This window comes from Pholis gunnellus (genome assembly GCF_910591455.1).
Source record: "Pholis gunnellus genome assembly, chromosome: 15".
NCBI classification, from domain to species: Eukaryota; Metazoa; Chordata; class Actinopteri; order Perciformes; family Pholidae; genus Pholis; species Pholis gunnellus.
The window spans coordinates 10,368,236-10,388,486 of NC_136542.1; the positions used below are offsets into that span (position 1 = coordinate 10,368,236).

Sequence of the window (20,251 nt, forward strand, 5' to 3'; positions counted from 1 at the left end):
AACGGGTGCATCTCCAACAGACAGCAAGCAGGAGGAAAGGAAGGGGCAGGGTTAGATTTAGACTCTGCCCTTTACAGTAGGAAGAGAGGCCTGAACTTGGCTGCACAGCTAGAGTAGGAATGAGGCACATTATTTGACTGGTAGCTGGGTGAACAATACCGAACAAAACTGCAACCCTGACCTCACTTGGCACCCAACATTGCTGGCCTGAGAGGCAGGGATTTGCTGTGCGCGCCCATGGAGGAGGAATCTAGACTGAGAGAGAGAGAGAAGGGGAAGAGCTAGGCAGTCACTGAGATGTAGAGGTCGATAAGAACACACTAAAAGTGTTTGGGTGATTAACTTGGGGGCAACTCTGGTAAGTAGTTATCTGCTCTATGGTGGTTGGCAGATCCCCAAGTTTGTTCAGCTGACAGATGAGGGTCCAGAAGGTGGTTAACAGGATGAGGCCAGGCGGCCACGTGGCCCCGCAGGGATTACATGCAGCAAGAAGAAGGTAAAGGGATTAGACTCAAAACGGAGCTTGCTTTTTTAACCTCGTCACCGTTGTCACACTGACAGTGTACAAGGAAACTCTTGAGCCAATATTCCACCTCGTTCATCCGTCCGTCCTTCCTCTACCTCTCCTCGCACCCTCCGCTCATCCACCCATGCAGCCACCTCAGCTGTCAACAGGGCTCCAGCAGCATCCAAAAACAGAACTGCTGCTGAAGGACTGAGCTGCAGCACAGATAGGATTGGACGGGACACCCTCCTTTGGAACGTGTTAACAAGTTGGAGACCTTGTCATCACGGATGAGGAGACTCTTGCACACTCTGTTAATGGACTCAAGATAAAGAGATTGTGGATTATATTGTTGTTTGCAACCGTCTCTTTACAAATGACAACTTTGGGTTTGAAAACCACATAAATTAGCCCATCATGCTTTTGAAGTCAGGACTATTCTTCACTTTGTGTCTGTTTACCCTCCAAGCAAGCCGAATCAAAGGTAAGAATCCATTTGGGAGGCTGGTATTCCTGTTAACGCGGATGAGATTCTTCCATCAGTAATTTAACTTTGTGTTATGATTAGAGAAATAGATAGTAGTAGCATGTTTGCAAGTTGTAACTTCTTTTAAAATTAAATTTTTAGCAAATACAGATGTAAATAATATATTTCTACAACACACCTGCCTCAAGAAGGACGGAACTTGGAAACCTGGAAAATTAAAAATCAACGTTAACATTACTTTATGTGTCGTTAATGGCAAATACTCCCTTGATGTGGAGACCTTCCTGCAGGTTTTCTATCAATGAGCTCTTGCATGAGACGGGACTTGAAGAGGCGGTTATTCACTTCAATAGTGTTTAACTCTGCTATATATCTTATTTATAGGATTTATTTATTTTTCTCTCTCTGCGAACTATAAAGGCTTACCTCATCCTCAGACAGATCTTTGATTTTCTTTTTTTTTTAAATGTCAAGCACTGTTAAGCCACTTTTAAGGTCATGAATATTCACTATGAATTAAATGGGCATAGTCCTATAATAGAGAAAGATAGCATCATTTCACCAGTCAGAGCAAATGCGTCCGCACAGCTTGTCTTGTTTTGTGTGATGTGCCCGGGTGAGCTCATTATCCTGAAGGAAACAAAAGCCATTCTGTTCCCAGTGTCGCAGGACGCTAATCTTTTCTGGCTTGTAATTCTGCTGTGAGGCCTTTTTGAGGCGGCACCGAGCATTAAAGCCCGCTCAAACACTCCCTCCTCTCACTCAGGCCCTCGTGTCTCTGCATGTGCAAGTCAGGCTTCAAGCTTACCGAATTCCCAAAAACCCATTTATATGTTGTCTTGCTGGTGTGACTAATAATGGAAACACGCGTGATTTATTTGGCTACATTTCCGACCATCTTCTGACCTGCTGAAATGTTTGGAATGGGGCGGTTTGTCAGGTGAATGGGTCTGCCTGTCAGACACTACACCGGCGGATATTTTTTATGAAGCTACAGGCGACAGTGTCAGCGCAAGCAATCTTTCAATGTTCTTGGTGCTGAGCCAAAAATTTGGATTCGAGAAAAACAATATTGGTCATTGTAGAGGTTATTAGTAATACAGTGATTAACACCTTTCTTTCTTTTCTTTTCTTGCTCTACCATTTATGTCACGCAAAATATCAATGAATGAATGCCTGTGTATTTTTTTTTATTCCAAGTTTAATTCTAATTCCTGAACAATGACGAGTAATATAGCAGCCATGCACAGTCGTACTTCAGTTGTGCTACACAGCAGATAGAAGGTGGACGCAACAACACACACCTATATGTATAATGCAATGCAACAACCACCACGACCTGTGACCTGTGTATGTATATCATTTGCTATAAGGTTGAACACACGTCTCTCCATCACAACACATATTCATGTCACAATGACATTATGAAAATACAATGTTTCCTTGTTTCAGCATCGAGTTGTTTTATAATATAACAGTCCAACAACACAAACAAAGAGACGTTAAATCTGTTAAACTGTAGTAATCATCAAAGTTATTATTTTAATGTCATGGTTATAATGGCTGTAAGTTTTGATCACTTTCATTATTGGTAAATCACTTGATTATTTTGTGTTTGATTAGAATATAGTCTAATAAGCTCATACCATAGCTCAAGGTGATCTTTTTCTTTTCTTTCGGACCAACACTTGAAAATTCAAATTTATTTAATTATTATATTTTCATTCATGTTTTACATCCAAATACACTATCAATATCTTGCAATACTATATACTGTACAGTGTGTGTTAGTTAATGTTGCAGCTGGGCTAACGTGCTGCCTTAGCTTGTACAAGTGTTCATGATATTGTGTCTTTCTGTATTGTTCTTCCCCTGCTTTTGGTCCAGTGTTCAGCCTGCTGGCCATGACTACCTTCAATAAGCACGACTTAATGGCTGTTGAGAAGATGCGTTAATAATGCACCAAGATTTCCCTCTTGTCTTGTTAATCGTCATGAAAATGCAGCATCTCCAGCTAAAAGCTCTGTGTCTGATGCCAATGTAATAGTGAATATATTAATTACACTCACTTGCTTTTTATATTTTTCTTTATTCTCTTCCCTAATCCAGAGGAGGCACAGTCCATTATTTGGTCCGATGACCCCGAGTCTCTGTTTTGGGCTCATAAATCCTGGCTTATTGTCTTAGAAAGTCCTCTGAGGTTTGCCATTTGGCATCACAATGAGTCCCTTTCTTCTAAAATAGCTTCATTCAATGGGGTGACTGTGAAAGAAAAAGTTGACTGGCACACTGGCTTGTGGTGTGGAATTACGTCCTGTAATGCCAGGGTGGCTGAGCTTGTTTTCATCACTAAGGTGATCAGAAAATTAGGGCATTTTTCCTCAAAATGTCTGCAGCATCAAAGTGACATAATTTATGGAATTGGTCCTGTCTGTGGCTGTTATTGCTTGAATTTATTTTCATGTGGAGTGATCGTTAATCACTAAAATCAACATGGGTATCCGTCCGTAGTTCGTTTTAATCTGAAGATTTGCTGTACACGCACATCCGTTTTTTTCAGTTGTAATCCTCATGCGTGCATTTCTGCACATCCACACCCGGATGCTGCCCAGCAAAACTTCATCCGTTGGCCAGTGAGCTTCAGTGATATAACATGGGGCAAGTCGCCCAAGGGCATCTCGGCAACTCCTCATTAGGGAGAAGAGAGAGTTACTCATTTGCTTTCTCTACACATCTGTGCACTTTCATAGCCTTCAATATGACAACCTTCCAGTCACAAACCAGCTCCTCAAAGCTTCAGGCCCCAGACATTTTTACACTACAGTGAATTCAAAAGCTCAAGTAACAAATTGCACCTTTAAGGGATTTAACATCGCATACAGAGGATTTGTTTCTGCTCAAATATCCCAAAATAGACTCTCAGGGACCCTCTGTGTATAATATACTTTTTACTGCAAAACCAAATGCTACTTATAGGCAGCAGCAGAGCACGCAGTAGTTAACTGACTGTAAGAGGGCTGGAAAGATGCCAATGGGTATATCGTCAAATTGAATGCTCCTCTGTGGTAGTTGGTGTTAACGGCCTGATTCCTGGATACACACCACAAGACTAGCACAGATAGATATTTAAAGGGTACTCCAGCCATTTAGTATTACACTTATATAAATAAAGGAGACGTGCAAGAGACAGATTCAAAAAATGTATGCAGCAGAGGCCAAATGGATTTTACAGAGAAGTGCTGTAGCAAATGGTAATTGAGGGCAGCTCGATTTCATGTTTCACTAATGCCCATGTCTCCACAACCAAGTTCATAAGACAAGTTTTACGTCAATATTTTAAAAGTCTCAAGCTCAATATGAGATGACATCACTTTGACATCTTCAGGGCTGTTTTTCACAGAATGAGTACAACTCCCTGTAACAGTTAAACTAATGTGTGTGTGTGTGTGTGTGTGTGTGTGAAATTGGTGAAGTGCCCCTTTTTAAAACGACCCTTTGCTCTGCTTGTTACAGCGCAAACTAAGTATTTTGTTGCCAGCAAATAATATTTGCAATTGTGGTTTTGCTTTCATCCATAAGGGAAAATGTCTTAGATGAGTGGCTTTTTATGTTTGCATTAATGGCAGTGCCAGAGATGAAGTAGTATAATTACTCGTGATTGCAGGTTTGGTTTAAGTCATCTTTTTAGTTTTTGTTTAAAGGTTAGGTAATTAATGCTCTCTCTTAATTCAATAGGGAAGACTGTTTCAGTAGTGGGGGGCTCTGACTGAGAAGACTGTTTGCCCAAACTTGCTACATCTGTATAATACAACACAGTCGCCTCTGGTATTTGCCCTGCCGCTACTCTACTATCCTTCCCCATTATAAATACAAGCCCATGTAGAACCTTAAAGATGAGGGGAGCGTCTGCAAAATGTTAAGTCACTATCTATCGCAGAACGAGGTAACACAATGGGGATTGAGCTTATGGCCCACTGATGAAAGCCCTTGAATTTGCAGTATTGCGAACTGTGACATACCCAGGAAAAATGACAAGAGACGCACATACACACATATGATACTGTTCGGATCTCGGGTGGAATCCATGTTTTGTTTACTTAAACTTCCTGTGCTGAATACTGTAACAAATATTATATTTCTTCCCTGAACTTACAACTTCACTGACTGCTCTTGCAGACCTACATGACCACGGTTTTTCTGGACTCAGGGATGTGAAGTACCGACACTTTCTAGAAGCCTCCAGACCGATCAGACACACCACAAATGTCAGAGCACAGCAGGACGGACACCGGACGAAGAGGTCGGCGCTCCTCAACACGGGGGTCAAAGTGTGTCCCCAGGAGACGATGAAAGCAGTCATCAGCAGCCATCGGGCATATTACAAGCTCAGAGGTAACCTGTTTGATGTGTAACTTTATGCAATATAATAACATCTTATGGTTCCCCAAAACATTTTACACAAACATTTTCAATGCATGTGCATAAGCATACATGAAGCTTAATACAGATGTTTGTTATTTGTGTTGTTTAGAGCCTGGTGACATTTACAAGATGCCACTGAACGTTGCAGTTTTAGGGATAAAACGTAGGGAAGCACTTGATATAATGAAGTTATGCAAATATCCTTTGTCCAAGAGAGATGAATTGTGGATGATTTAAGGGACGAAGATTGCCACCTTGGCTGTTACAATGGCAAAGTAATACAAATTGTTCCACAACAGCTGCTGTGGCGTATGATTTTAAAATGAAGCATATTAATTTGGTGTATCCGAGGTAATCGCTTCAATCCAGAAATGAGTTTGTCAGAGAATAAATTTCCCACAGGCATCATGATATTTGACAATGTGCAGCGTGTTTCCCCCACAGAGGCAGATAAAACATATTAAAGCTTCAGGGGCTCTTTGTGCTCATGATTCTAATATTCACAAAATTGTCATGGACATGCAAAGATTAAAATGTACCGTTTGACATTTACTGAAACAGGCATTCCAACCTTTTTGTGCTGTCCCAATTATATAATGTTAAATATGTTTTGTGATTTATTGTATCATGGTGCCATTGTAGGCTGTTATGTGCTGTGTATTCATATGTAAAGCTGCACTGAAATGTTGAAATGAACAATAATCTTAAATCGCTCAATCAAAGCAAACTCCCCACATGCAGAGATGCCAAGATCAACACCAGCGATCCTCTTTATCCTCAGTCGTTTGATTTCGCCACGCTGTAATTTCCATCCTCGTTGCAAATATATGTAATGCCCTGTTTAGCCATCCTTTATGGTTTTTTTTTTTCTTATTTATACTCATTTCTCATATTTTCTGAGGAAAAGTCAAAACAAAACATCCAAAAAAATGATGTGACATCCCTTCAGTTTGTCAGGAAGTGATTTGGGAAGCGTTTCGGATCTTCTTGGACAGAGTCCCAAACTCAGAGGAATACAGCGCCTGGCTTTACACCTGCCAGCATGAGAACCTCTGCATGGACGACCTGGCCCAGAACTTCAGCAGCTCTCAGGAGCATCTGGACATGGTGGCCAAAGTGAGTCGAGCACACGAACACAGCTACCTTCATTGACAAGTCGACTCGTATGGCCATATGTTCAGACTGCGATGAGGTTTTCTCGTCACTCGTAAGTAATAGTTGATTCCTTGTTTCTTATTTCTTATTGTTTCTTATTTCTAGAGAGTAGCCGAGGAAGCTGAAATGGAAGGGTATGTACCAACATCCTTCTTACATTTTGTGTTAAATGTGAGTTTCCAAAAATATGTTCATAGGTAAACATGTTTTGTATGGTTTTAACACTGCAAAGTGGCAAATGATTATCAGTGTTTTCGTGTCTGTTAGCGCCTCTGCTCAAAATGTCCTAAGGATGTTCGAACCAACTAATCCTTGGCCACCCGAGCCAGAAAACTGAATATTTGAGATATTTGGCAAAAATGAATATTGGTTAAAAGTGTAAGGATTCCTGACTAACTCACAAATGTAGTTCAGCAAATATTGATAACTATCTAACTGAATTTGTCACAAAAACATTTTATTTCCAGAATTGCTGAAACCACCGAGGCAGGATGGGATTGTGAGTTGAACACTAACGCACCAATATTGTTTAGTGAAAGCAACTAAATGACTTAATGAACTTAATAGCTATCAATGCATTATCATAACAACGTTATAAATTAACTAATGGATCCCTGTTTTCCCTCAGGCACCTGGACACCCCCACTGTTTCTGCTACCGACGGAAGTTGAAGTGGTAAGTTAACCCACAATATTTCAGAATCATAACTTAAGGTTTTAAATATTTAACATTCCAAGCACAATGCAAAATCAGGTAGCATTAGTCTAACAATACCATTTGGCGGTTCTTTTTCCAGATCGATGAAGACCAAAACATGATAAAAGAGAACTATGAGGAGTACATTGTCGAGTTCAGCGTCACCATCGTGGATCCGACATACAGCAAGCTGCTCAGGGACCCAACAGCTCAACACAGTGACATCACACGAGAGCTCACAGACAAGGTGAGAGCAGAGTGTGAGTCTACAGACCCCCTCTACAAGCACACAGTGCCCCTTGATAGCAGAGTTGTGTCTGACATTCTATAGGGAAAGAAGCAAGTGAGATCTATTTGCATTGTATATTTTGCCACCTGCAACCTGTTGGGAAAAAAACCCTCGTTCTCTGTCCCGGCCTAAATTTCTCTTTCCCTTATTCTGTCCTTTCACAGCAGTTTTGTATCATTATGCAAGATGTCTTACAATGAGATCAATTTGACTTACAGCTTTTATGGCGTTGTAATAAGTGTAAATCTCACCCTGATTGATTGTAACTTGTTTAATGGACTTTAGTTAAGACTTCTAAATGACCACACGCCTGAAATAGTAAGATCTAATCATGTAGATTATCTTTGACTAAGAAGGCATTGACTGAGACTCGAAACACAGCTGTTAAGAATCACTTCTACTGCTGTAAAACCATTAGTATATCATTTTTTAAGGAACTAAATATTGGTCGTACGAACTAAACAGTGGCAAACAATTCCACCATGCATTGATGTTTTTTTTTCAATATGATCACAGAGAAATGCAAACGGTGTGTACTAAAACTAATCAGGTTCAACTTTATGGCTTTATAACATGAGTATCTGCATTGAACTGTCATGGCTTTTACCAATTCTTAATACTTCTTACTCTGTGTACCTGTTGTCAGTTTGCCAGCCACTACCCCCCCCCCCCGCCCTGCAGTAGCCTTCAGTGTTTCAACCTTTAGCTATCACCTGACACCTTTGCACCCAGATGCACCTCTGTTCCCAATCCCCTAATTAGCTCCCTGGCGCATAAAATAGAGGCCACTAATCTTCACTTTCTGCTTGTTGTGACCATATGACTGCGTTTTTGGGAAAGTGGAAGAATAGCATAAGAATTCTCACATTTGAGACACTGGAACCAGGGAATGTTTGCCAATTTTCTTAAAATAATTAGCATTCATTTTCTGTCGATTACTAATGGATATATAGTCAACCAATTGTGGCAGCTCTAGTGTGCAATGCAGTAAATGCAAATGTACTATGTTGTTTTTATTGTCTGATTTGTTAATGCCCAATGAAAACATATCTGTAAAATGTCAACAGAATGTCTTTTTACTCCTTCAGTTATAAAATCCCTAAATATAGAAATATGTGTTTTTTACTGGACGGCAGAGCCCAATACTGCAAACCACATTGACAAAAAGTGCTCATGTGTCTTTTGCATCTCTTGTTTTTCTTTTCTTTAGATGTTTCGCGTGTTTGAAAAAGTTCCAGGATTTAAAGCGATTCGTATTCTTGGATTTCGGTGGGTTTAGTTTTCTTAAAGGTTTTCTTTAAGGTTTGGGACTGTCAATTTCCTTTGTAATAATGATTGATTCTGACATTAAAGCACAGTAAAAAAAAAAAAGATTAGACACCAAAAATACACTTCTTTTACTTTTCCCCTGAAGTGACTTTAATTGAAGCGTTTTATCATTAAGTCTAGAGAGAAACTATAACATCCCCCAAAATGTCCTCTATTGGCATATGACCCTATCCATTAGCAGTCAGGTCTGTCTGTTATGAGGGTTTCTGACCTGATTTGTTGTGTTTATCAGCTCAGAGGATGTGTCTGTGCGTTACGCTGTGGTCTTTAATGGAGAAACAGAGCTGAATGATGAACCTGACGGTCTTGAGGAACCGGAGAAGGACGAGGATGTACATGCCCCTAAACTGAAGCAAATTATTGTAAAGGCCTTAAGACAGGAACTGTTACTACCGCTGGACATACAGACGCTCAGTTTTGAGGCTGGTAAGTACAATATCACATTACTGAATACAATTATAAGTTAGTGCTCAGAATAAGATTTTAAAGCTGTATAAATGTTTTAACGCTTCCTTTACAGTAACCACGGTGTATCCAGTTGCTGAGCTCGGCATGAATCCTGTCGAGAGTGCCGTGTCTGAGGAAGACACCACACAGGCGCCGACAGCGGACAATACCCAAAGATTTCTCCCCACTGTGGCAGTGGTAGAAAACTCTTTGGAAGCTTCTACAACCAAACCAGAAACACACACCTTTGTGCCTTTCATCCCAAACGTCGTCCCAGAAAGCAGCCCTGCCGTCACCGACGAGACTCCTCTAATGTCATCAGTAGAGGAGGAATCCACAGAAGACGCTGCTGAGCAGCCCGGTGACATTATGAAACCAGACACAAAGCTGGAAACCATCCCAGAGCAGGAAGAGGAAGCAGAGGCAGAGCATGATGACGGACGTGAGGCTGAACCTGAAGGACCGGTGACAGGCGGTAAGGCTACTTCAGGTTTAATGTTGTTTTAAAAACAGGATGTTGAAGTTGAATCAGGAGAGACACATTTACGAATTCAACGCTTTATTGCGTAGCAAATCATTAGACTGAGGTTTGGACTCCATTTAGAGCCATTGACAGAAAACAGGAAGAACCTCATGATTCAACCACAACTTAGCCCACACTTTGCTGTCATACTCTGGTTTCTAAGTCTGGGTTCTTCTGAGAATCTGAAGAAAGTAGTGGGAGGATGCTGTTATTGTCGAGAGACACAGCATAAGGAACAGCTGATCGGTTGTCATAAAAAAACCACCCCCAGGCTAGAAGGGTAAGAAGTACATTTGTAATTGTTGATGCCAAAGAAATGACTAATTGTCTGAATAGAAAGCTCTAAAATACAAACAATCCAAGTTACTTATTGGGAATGGAGAGAGAAATATTAGATGAAAAACAATTACGAATTATATGTATCTTTCTGATTGAACTTAAACTATGCTGCTTTTTATTTTATTACCATTTAACAACACTGTAATTAGTCTAGTATTGATCCACACTGGGTGGTGAAGAAGCATCTCTTTTCTGTAAGTCTATACATTATGTAACACAGCCCCATTTCTAACGTTTACCCTAAACTGAGAGTAACTTTAACTGGATGGTGGATGTTAATCTTAATTTTACACTATCGCAAGCGTGAAACTCCACAGACTTTCTAGTGACACATTAAAGTCACTTGATAGTGAATATGAGCCCTGGACTGTCCAAATAAAGAGTGACCTATTTTTTACTTTTACTAACACATATAAGCACAGAACACCTCTCATGGGAAATGGAAATGGCAGTACAATTAGACTTGATGGTTTGGTTTTGCGCATGGAGATGCTCCCTGCTGAGGCAATGCATCATATTAAAACCCATTAACAAGCAGCGGCCTGCTGGTGGTCGAGTCATTATAAACTCATGCTGAGCAGTCAAACTTTGTTCAAACCTGCAGAACTTCAACTGAAACTCTAGTGGTGTTTCCAACGATACGAAATGTACCCGGTTTGTCAAGCTGAGTTTGGGGTAAAAGGTGAAACAAAGATTAGTGTAGCCTAATGTATATCTGCAACTATACAGAAATACAAGGTTTAAACATAACAAATAGACATGCAAAAAAAAGAAGCTGCACAGAATTCAAATGATGATTTTGAATTTCAATGCCAGTGTTATGACTGACGCTTTGAACTATGGTACAGCTCTAGTAACATGATGCATGCGTGTCCCTCCTAAATGCAATAATACCTGTATATAATAATTAGTGTACCTGTATATTTCTTTCATACATAAAGTAACTCCTCCTGGTCCTAAAACTTATTTTCTGATTGTTTTATTTTACAAGAACATGAACCGGCTGATGGCGAACATCCAACGCAACAGAATGAGGACCTTCCCTTAGCGACCCCCGACTCCCAACCAGAAGAAGTAATTACTGATACACCTGTTGAGGTTAACCTGGACCTGCCAGGGTCTGCAGATCCCACAGTTACTGAGGTCATAGAAGCAAAAGTCCCAGTCTCTACAACGTCATCTCATGAGGATGTGTTACAAGGCCTTGAACCAGAATCAGATGTGAGTGTGAGCGAGCCGTCGCCATCCTCCGTGGAGAGCGGCGAAGCCCCCGAGGACAGAGATGAGTCCAGTGGAGGGCACAATGGAGCGGCCCCGGTCTCAACAGACTTGCCTCCTGAGAACCCAAACATTCAAGACGACATAGGCTCAACTCAGGACGGGATGGAGGCGGAAGTGACCGAGCCTCTGGAGGAAGAGAGTGGTAGCGGATTCCCCTCAGAGTCTGACGAACGCCCGTACGAATCCACGGCTCCACCGGCTATGAGACAAGTCAGCAGCCCTCTGATGACCGCAGCGGATCAGGGCACAGAGTTAGTGATTTTCTTTAGCTTGAGGGTCACTAACATGCTGTTTTCTGATGGCCTGTTCAACAAGAGCTCCCCAGAGTATAAATCACTGGAGAATACCTTTCTTGAGCTGGTAGGTACACAAGCTTTTGTGTTGGATATCATGATTTTGCATGCTTCGTTGTCATATTTGCTTTTTTAACCCAACCTGAAATGTGTGATGAAAGTACATTTGTGCAATATATACTGTAAGAATTAGATTTTATATGTTATTTTAGAAGTACTAGTAGAGTATGAATATTATACAGTAGCCCTAAGTTGGTGCTCAATCTAAATCTTGTTTTCCTGCGCAAGTGAGGATGCACTTTGCAACAAGCCTTATCCTCACATTTTTTAAATCTTAAAATGAACAGCAAATTATAATGAATTTTTTTCTTGAACAGATTTTATATTTTATAAAAGTGTTAAAAGTGTGATATGGCTATAAACCAATCGCCAAATTCTTGATCAAATCTGCAGTATGCTTATGATTTCATTTCAGAGGAGCCATTGTGTGAGCAGTATAAAGAAATTATTCTGTTTCACTTAGACACAGCACTCTGGGTCCAGAAACTCGCCAAACCCTGGAGCTTCCAGTAAATCTGGGCCTGGGAGACAGAAGACTTTAGCCTCCATACCGGTATTTTTTTCCATATTGGAACTACATCTCCAATGCCTCAGAGAGAGCATGACCTTTCTATTTCTTAACTAACCTTTTTGAGATGCGGTTTCTAACAATCTGAAAGCACCTAACATTTCTGAAGTACTCAGCTTTAGTTCTAAGCTTTGCTTTTGTCCTTACATTAGACATTAGACCTTCCTGTTGCAGCTACTCATGTCTATTGGTTTTATCTGTGAGTCTGGTCCTAATGTTTGCAAGCTTGTTTTTGTGTGTTTTGCCTTAACCTTTTGAATTGTGCTAAACTTTTGGCTTTTTCAGGGACTGTTTTAGATTCAGTTTGAGCAGCACGTCATTTTGTACAATTTGTGTCTGCTAGGGATTTGTCCAAAGTTCTGGGCTGTAAAATAAAAAGAAGCTTCTGCTATTAAGTGGAAATTTAAAGAGGTAAAAATGCAAAATGGTAGTAAAAGTAAAAACCGATGAGAAAATTTAAACGGCTCTCATATATATCTATTCAATATCTAGCTGGAGCCAGCAGCCGGTTAGCTAAGCTGATCATAAAGATATGAAACAGGAGATAACAGCTAGCATGGCTCTGTCCAAAGCGAACAAAGTCTACTTTCAAACAACTCCAAAGCTCTTTGTGGTCTCTGATAGTGTCGCTGTCAAATGTAAAACTTTTATAGGTGGATTGTGTTACCTTTGGACAAAGCTAAGCTAGCTGTTTCCTCCCTGTTCCAGTCTTTATGCTAAGCTAAGCTAACTGGCTGCTGGCTATAGCCTTATATTTAAGTGGACACACATGAAAATTGTATCAATCTTCTCATCTAACTCTTGGCAGAAATCAGATATGTTTCCCAAAATGTCAAATAGTAAGCAACACATCTGTTCTGATTTCTTTGAACAGGCAAGCTCTCTGGAGTGATATACTAGACTGCTTGTTGAAGTTGCTTTGCATCATAAGGTAGCATACACTCAATATCTATAAGTGTATGTTTATGTGTACAGTTTAAGGCTAGTTAGTTTCTCACTAACAATATCCAGAGTTTAATTTAGTACATTTGTTTCTCATATGTATGTTATGACATTGACATGTGTGTTTGTGCATGTTTTGAAGCCTTAACGATAAATTTGCAGAGTGAGTGAATGAATAAATTAATTTATGTGGAGCAGAATGATAAGATAATAGGCTTAGTAAACCTAACAGCAAAGTCATGCAGCTTTATGCATTTTATGTTGGTCAAACTGTACTGCTTTCTACATGGTAGAGAGCAAACTAGCCTAGGGTAGTCTGAGTCATGAGACCCGGGTTCTGCCTTAGTCATTGTAGGACTTTGTGACTTGTGGTAAGAAGCTTTAAGTAATTGGTTAGTTCCAGCACCAGACACATTGTGCTATTAATGGCTCCAATCTGCTTAGTGCGACACCAGTCAGGTTACATCTGTATGCATGTTGCAGTAGAATTACTGTGATGGTTATTTGGTGTTATTAAAATCACAGATTATTGTATGTACTACTATAAACAACAAGACAATGAAATAAAATAGATTACACACTGGTGGAGGTCATTTAGTTTTGGAGCATTTGTGTGTAAATGCACATATGTTTAATCATTGCTGGGATGTTCCCTTTCATACCATTTGTTATATTACTCCTTTTTCTCTAAATAAGTGGTGGTGGTTGGAGACTGTGCCTTATTAGCGTACTTCAAAGCAAGAATCATCATTTGACATCCCTATTTAATTTCAAGGCTTACCCCGAGGTTAAAGGAGGGGACATATTTTTAGGCCTGTGCCCTCGATCTGTGTTATGTAAAGGCCTCAGCCTCAAACTGAGAAGGTGCATCGATACAAATTGGATTGAGTGTCTGCTGCAATGCCAAGGAGCAGAGGGAATGTGAGCTACTACAGGTGGATTTAGTTTCTTGAGTTGATAAATAGTTAATAATGTGTCATATTTTGATAAATTCTCAATAACTCTCACTTGTTTGTATATATAATATACAAGACTTTGCCAAGTTCATTATTAATTTTATGATTTTGTGCAGAATGCATCATTTTCCCTATTAAGTTTTGAGTTTCCAATTAGTTTTCATGGCATATATCGTAAAAATCAATGCCTGCACATGGTCAGAGAGTACAATATGAAGTAGTAGGGACATGTAGACAGATATTGCATACAAAAATGTAACACAATAATGAAAAAAAACCCACTCCATCTCCAATCCTTTAATGGTTGCCCAAACCGTGGTTACTGCAGCTTTCCTTAATAATCAATGTATTTAGCTTCCTGGCAAAACTAATGTGGTCAGACGTTTGAAGTGGTAAGTATTTACCGTATACTGTCTAATATTCTCATTATCCCATTAGGAATAGTGAACATATCTTCCTTTAAATGGGCTAATTAGGCAGGGAAGGGACACTTTGAAACAAATATTTTAAACTGGTCTGAGTTGGCTCATAAATCTATGAAAGATAGCAGGAAGAATAATGAAGAAACGTCAAATAATATATATTCCGCAGCCCATTTAAATGGACATAATGTAATGTGTTGCTGGATATCTGACCCCATTTGTGATACTGTACATTCACTTTCTCTCAGTCTCATATATATGAATACATATATATAAACCATTAGCCTTCAGCGGCTTGCAATTTCCCCTGTTTGCCTCCATTACTCTTGTACCTACTGGTTTGTAAAGCAACCAATAAAATTGGACATGGAGGTTGGAATTACTTTATTTCTTACGGTAAATCATTTTAAAAACATTTCCATGGCGGCATTATATTCTTTGTGACTTTTGTTTTTTTTTCAACATCAGAGAAGGGATGTTTAATCAGGTTTTCCAAAACAAGAACCAGTAGATACATGTGTAACCTCAGAGAAGCATATGTGGCTGTGTAGAAAACTGAAATTATGGTTGTGTTTTCTGTCATGCTGACTACATTATGTCTACTGTTCCTTAGTCCACAATACAGACTGCACTGAGCTTTGTTGTGAAGGAACTCGGCTTTGACCTTGAGTGGAAGGCAACAGGGCCGACCGTACAGATTGGTATCTAATCTACAGGGTACAAGTACTTGACATTTTGCATTGAGACAAATGGATGAGCAAATAGCACGCTGTGTGTCTAGCTGTACTGCAGGCCTTTGCCCATTTGTTTGGTATTTTGGAACCTCGTACTTGCTCAGAGACTATTAACTATAGGGAACTAGCCCCCAGTAAACTGTCTGCCAGTGATAAGTGAAGTAACCCGATCAGAGCAGAACTCTTTCAGGCCTCTTATCTCCCGCTTGACAGCCAGGCCAGCTAGAGCGCCGTAATCTCTCCCTCTCACACTGCGGCTGTTTGATGTTTGCCTCGTCTGTAGTGAACGTGAAGTGGCTGGAGGGAGAGCGGTCCAGATCGATGAACATTGATGCGGGTCCATTACTTCAGCTGGTTGACTTCCTCCCGCCTAAATGTCACCACCGCCATCGGTCCGAGTCCATAGTCTTAAAAGATGGGTTTCCCGGTTATCTGAGTCAGTGGGAATATTTTTTAACGCAACAATATGGAGAATGTAATATATGAGTTAAAATGTGGCTGCATAGGTTTGATTTTACTGCACAGATGTTTTTTTTAAACCAGGAGTTGGTGATGCTGTGTACTCTTTCTGCCTTACAAAGGCAGAAGGCAACTACAGAGACTTAGCTTAACTAACAGATATGTAAGATGTGAACCTTAATTCAATATATTTTTAATTTCATATAATATGTGATTTAAAGGTAGTGATAGCTCAACCGTATTAATTCTTGTTCATTCCGCTGGAGTCAGAGGCTGAAGAGTTATTGCAGTTATTGCTCTGCTAAGCTAGGCTAACGAACTTTTGGCAAGACTGGTTTATACTACTTACTTTACTGTTAGGTACTTAAAATAAAAACTGAACATTATATATTATATATTTATGTGGATTCGCGATAGCTTTAATGTCATGCAAGTCTTTTTTGGTGTCTAGTCTGTTCATTTGTTCTCGTGCTCTTCACCGACTAGAAATAGCATGTTCTGTGTTCTTCCACCAATGCTTATAAACCTAACCCTAATTTTGTTCTTGATCCAATTACACAGTCAGTGCAGTAATGGCAGGATTTCATGCTTGCATCAAAATTTAATTATGACCTATTCATAGCATTCACACTGTAAAATGTGACCTGAATAATTCAAAAATCAGCTGTTCTACGACAACCTCAATACTGTCAATGTGGAAGTAAAACTACAGGTAAATGTGGTCTCTGCTGTCCTGGTCTTATTCACAAGAGGACACAGATCTTTACTGACACTTGACACCGACATGAATCTGATATCATTTCATTAATCTAAATATCCAAGTGGGAATATTTGTCCTTTTTAGGATTGAAAATGATTCCCTTTTCGCCCTGTAAGATCAAATACATTTTGCTTTCCAGGTACACTATATTTACTCACTGATCATTAACTGCACAGAACGCTAATCTTTTAAAATGAGGAATTTCAGTTCATCCATCAAAAATGTAAAGGGAATAGTTGAACAAAGAGATTAAATGAAAACATTAATTTGCTTTCCTCTATTTTCCCCACAGCTCCTGCCATATCTACAATCCAATTTGACTGGATTCAAGCAGCTGGAAATTCTCAACTTCAGGAACGGCAGTGTTGTGGTAAACAGCAAGATGAAAATGGACAAACCGGTACCTTATAATGTCACAGAAGCTGTTCACTGTGTGCTCGAAGACTTCTGCAACGCGGCTTCTAAACGTCTCGACATTGAGATCGACAGTCGCTCGTTGGAAGTGGAACAAGGTGAAATGTCCTTACATCAGAATCATTGCTTTGTCCTATGTGATTGAAGGATGCAGACATCAGAAGAACAATACAATAACATCTGTTCTCACAGTGACATGTTCAATCATGCAACAAGGTCAGAGACACGCATCCTCCCACTGCTGTCTTTTGCAGTCTGTAGGTGATGCGCAGCATAAATGCGAAGCACCTTTTTGCTTGGAAGAGTTCATGACAGCATGTGAAGTCATTAAACCCATCTTATTGAAAGCAAACACCGTCATTCACATCAATCAAAATGCCCTTTAATTTCTGATCTGAGTCAGTGAGGGAGAGGCGGACGCTGCACTAATATAATCACCTCTCTCTAGTCTCTTTCTCCTCTCTGTCGGTTTCAGCTGACCAAGCGGACCCCTGCAAGTTCCTGGCCTGCAACGAGTTTTCACGCTGCGTTGTAAACAGTTGGACCGAAGAGGCAGAGTGTTTGTGTGATCCGGGCTACAGCACCTCGGACGGCCTGCCATGTCAGAGCACCTGCGCTTTGCAGCCGGACTACTGCCTGAATGGAGGCCTGTGTGAAATAATCCCAGGGCACGGAGCCACCTGCAGGTACACAAAACCTGACGAACACGACAACACGATCTCGGCTTCTTTAAAGGTTCCACATTTTAACTGCACAATGTACTAGGCTCTACCTATTTGCTAACCATTTCAAAAGTCTAGCTTAAGTCTTTACAAATTCATTTTCGGTTTGATAGCTATTACTTTGCATTCATTTCACTATTGTAACTTGCAACTATCTGAAAGCACAAACACTGACTGCATTGAAAACCCTTCTTTGATGCTTCGTTCAAGGACATTCGAGATTTGAGAGTTGATTTATGAAAAACATTGTATTCTCACAAATAGAAGGTAAACGTTGAGCAAATAGAGAGGATTCGTTTCTCACAATAATTATTGCTGTTCAGCAGCCAGTTCATAAATATTGTATGTCTGACTTTTCTTGAATACACTAATACGAATTAAACCGTGAGAACAACAATGTTTTTTACGAAAAAGCATCCAGAGAAATTATTCAGTTATTTAGTTAGAAAAGTAATTTAATTGGAATTGGAAAGCTTAGAATTATGAAGAAAAACATCTGTGATCATGACTATATCATGATGTATTTATTAAAGTTTCACTTTTTTCCTTGCAGTCAAAGTGAAAAAGTACTGTTTACAAGGTGCTTCTCTCTGACCAGCATGTGTTTTCGCATCTCTGTCAGATGTCCTGTAGGTAAATACTGGCACTACCACGGAGAACGCTGCAACGAGCTGGTGTCGATGCCAGTAGACCCTCCGCTAATTATGACCTGCCTGGTGGGAAGCCTCTGCTTCGTTTGTGCCGTCATTGGCATTTTGATGTTCATTAACAAGAAATGTATAAAGACCAGAAAGGCTGTAACTTTGGTGTAAGTACAAGAACCTTGTATTCTTCATATTTTGAACCGTTTTACTTTCAGGCCGTTGCTTTTGCAGTGATTTTGTGTTGTTTTTGTATTGAACGCATTTTGATATTCACCACCTCATCTCCTTTACATTGTAGGCATTCCCTTGCTCCCTATGCCTTTGAGAATACTTTGAGGGTGAACCCCGTATTTGAGAATGATGATGGTGTCTTAACTCAAGTGTCCACATTGCCATACTCTTCAAGTTCTACTTCTTCCCAATCCCAGCAGTCTGAACAAGAACCTTTTGCCTCAATTGAAAATATACATCTGAGTATTGAGGTACACTGTGCTGTATGTGCACAAACGACTAAACTACTAACCTCAAACCTTTAAAACTTCAGTAATATAAATTAATACGCTCTAAGACACTCTCAAAAGCTCGACAGGCTTGTTTTTCTTCCTCTCGTCTTCCATACGTTTCATCTCTGTATTGTATCTAGAACTTTACACTCACCATCAAAGTTGAAACACTATCTGATGCATCTTTTAGTGTTAAACACTGCTCAATATGGCTTTAATGGTAATTAAATCTACTTCAGTAGTTCCATAAAGGCCTTGATACACAGAATCATACACATTGTCTTAATAACTTTAAAGTTGCACACTATCCACGTCCTTGGAGACGCTTTGTGCCACATCCAATGAAGGTGTAAAGTTTTAACACTGCAGTAGCAGCTGTAGCTTCAATCTCCTGCGGTAGATCTCTCTTTCTGGCAGACCCTTCTATTGATGATGTTGCCTGCTTTTGTTCACATTGCCTCTGGTTCTATAATATATTAATGAAGCACACTGTAAACACTGTCTACTCTCTGTCTCCACAGATCCCCAGACAACTCTACACAACAAGATCAGAAAAGTTAGTCTCAGAAATGGTGGACTTCCATCACTGTATACCACACAATGAGGTGAGGACTGAAACGTAACATCTGATAGTTTTGCAGATTTAAAGATACGCTCGCCTCCAAATCCCAAAACATCCAACAAGAAAAGTGAAGGGAGAATATGTGAGGACTTTTGGACGCTTTAATGAAACATATTCAGAAAATGGGACAATAAAGTATCTTCAGATACCTCGTACTTTAGACATTCAACATGCATTTTAAGTGTTGCTGATATTCAATAACAATAACCTTTACTTCACATATTTTACAGCTCTATGACGCGTGCAAAGGTAAAACACCTACGCATGATGACCTTGCTGATATTTCACTTACAAACCAAATCAATGTTGACGTTTGAGCATTTAAAGAATAGCTTTAACAAGATTATTGGAAAATGATCAAATATTAACCATGAATGATTTCCGTGTTCAGTGTTGATCAGTGCTTCTGCAATGAAAGATAGTCCCTCTCTTGAGTTTAAGTAAATATTTGATTCATGCGAAGCAAATATCTTGAAGATATAGTTACAAGGATATTCTGTCATTTATTGTATAATTCCAACCGAAATAAGCAATTTGTCAGTCTCTCTCTTGTCTCTTCTAGACATGGCGACTGCACAATGAATACAGAACATGCTGTCTTTTAAGGGCATCCGATAACGAATGTTTTGAAGTCTCCGTTCTTTGATGGGACCTTGTTCGTCTGAGGAGCAGCTGACAC

The 20,251-nt window shown here is 39.9% G+C and overlaps 1 protein-coding gene across 1 annotated transcript; it reads left to right on the forward strand.

Annotated features, from left to right (window-relative positions):
• Positions 1-922: 922 nt before the first annotated feature.
• Positions 923-20,218, forward strand: impg1b (interphotoreceptor matrix proteoglycan 1b; the record flags this gene model as incomplete). Its single annotated transcript, XM_079174991.1, is given in 17 exon segments — positions 923-989; positions 5,169-5,384; positions 6,364-6,533; positions 6,535-6,577; positions 7,198-7,244; positions 7,366-7,512; positions 8,765-8,823; positions 9,116-9,309; positions 9,404-9,805; positions 11,184-11,833; positions 12,290-12,379; positions 16,960-17,179; positions 17,557-17,767; positions 18,426-18,611; positions 18,746-18,929; positions 19,472-19,555; positions 20,135-20,218. Coding segments are annotated over 17 exon segments (3,054 nt in total).
• Positions 20,219-20,251: the final 33 nt, after the last annotated feature.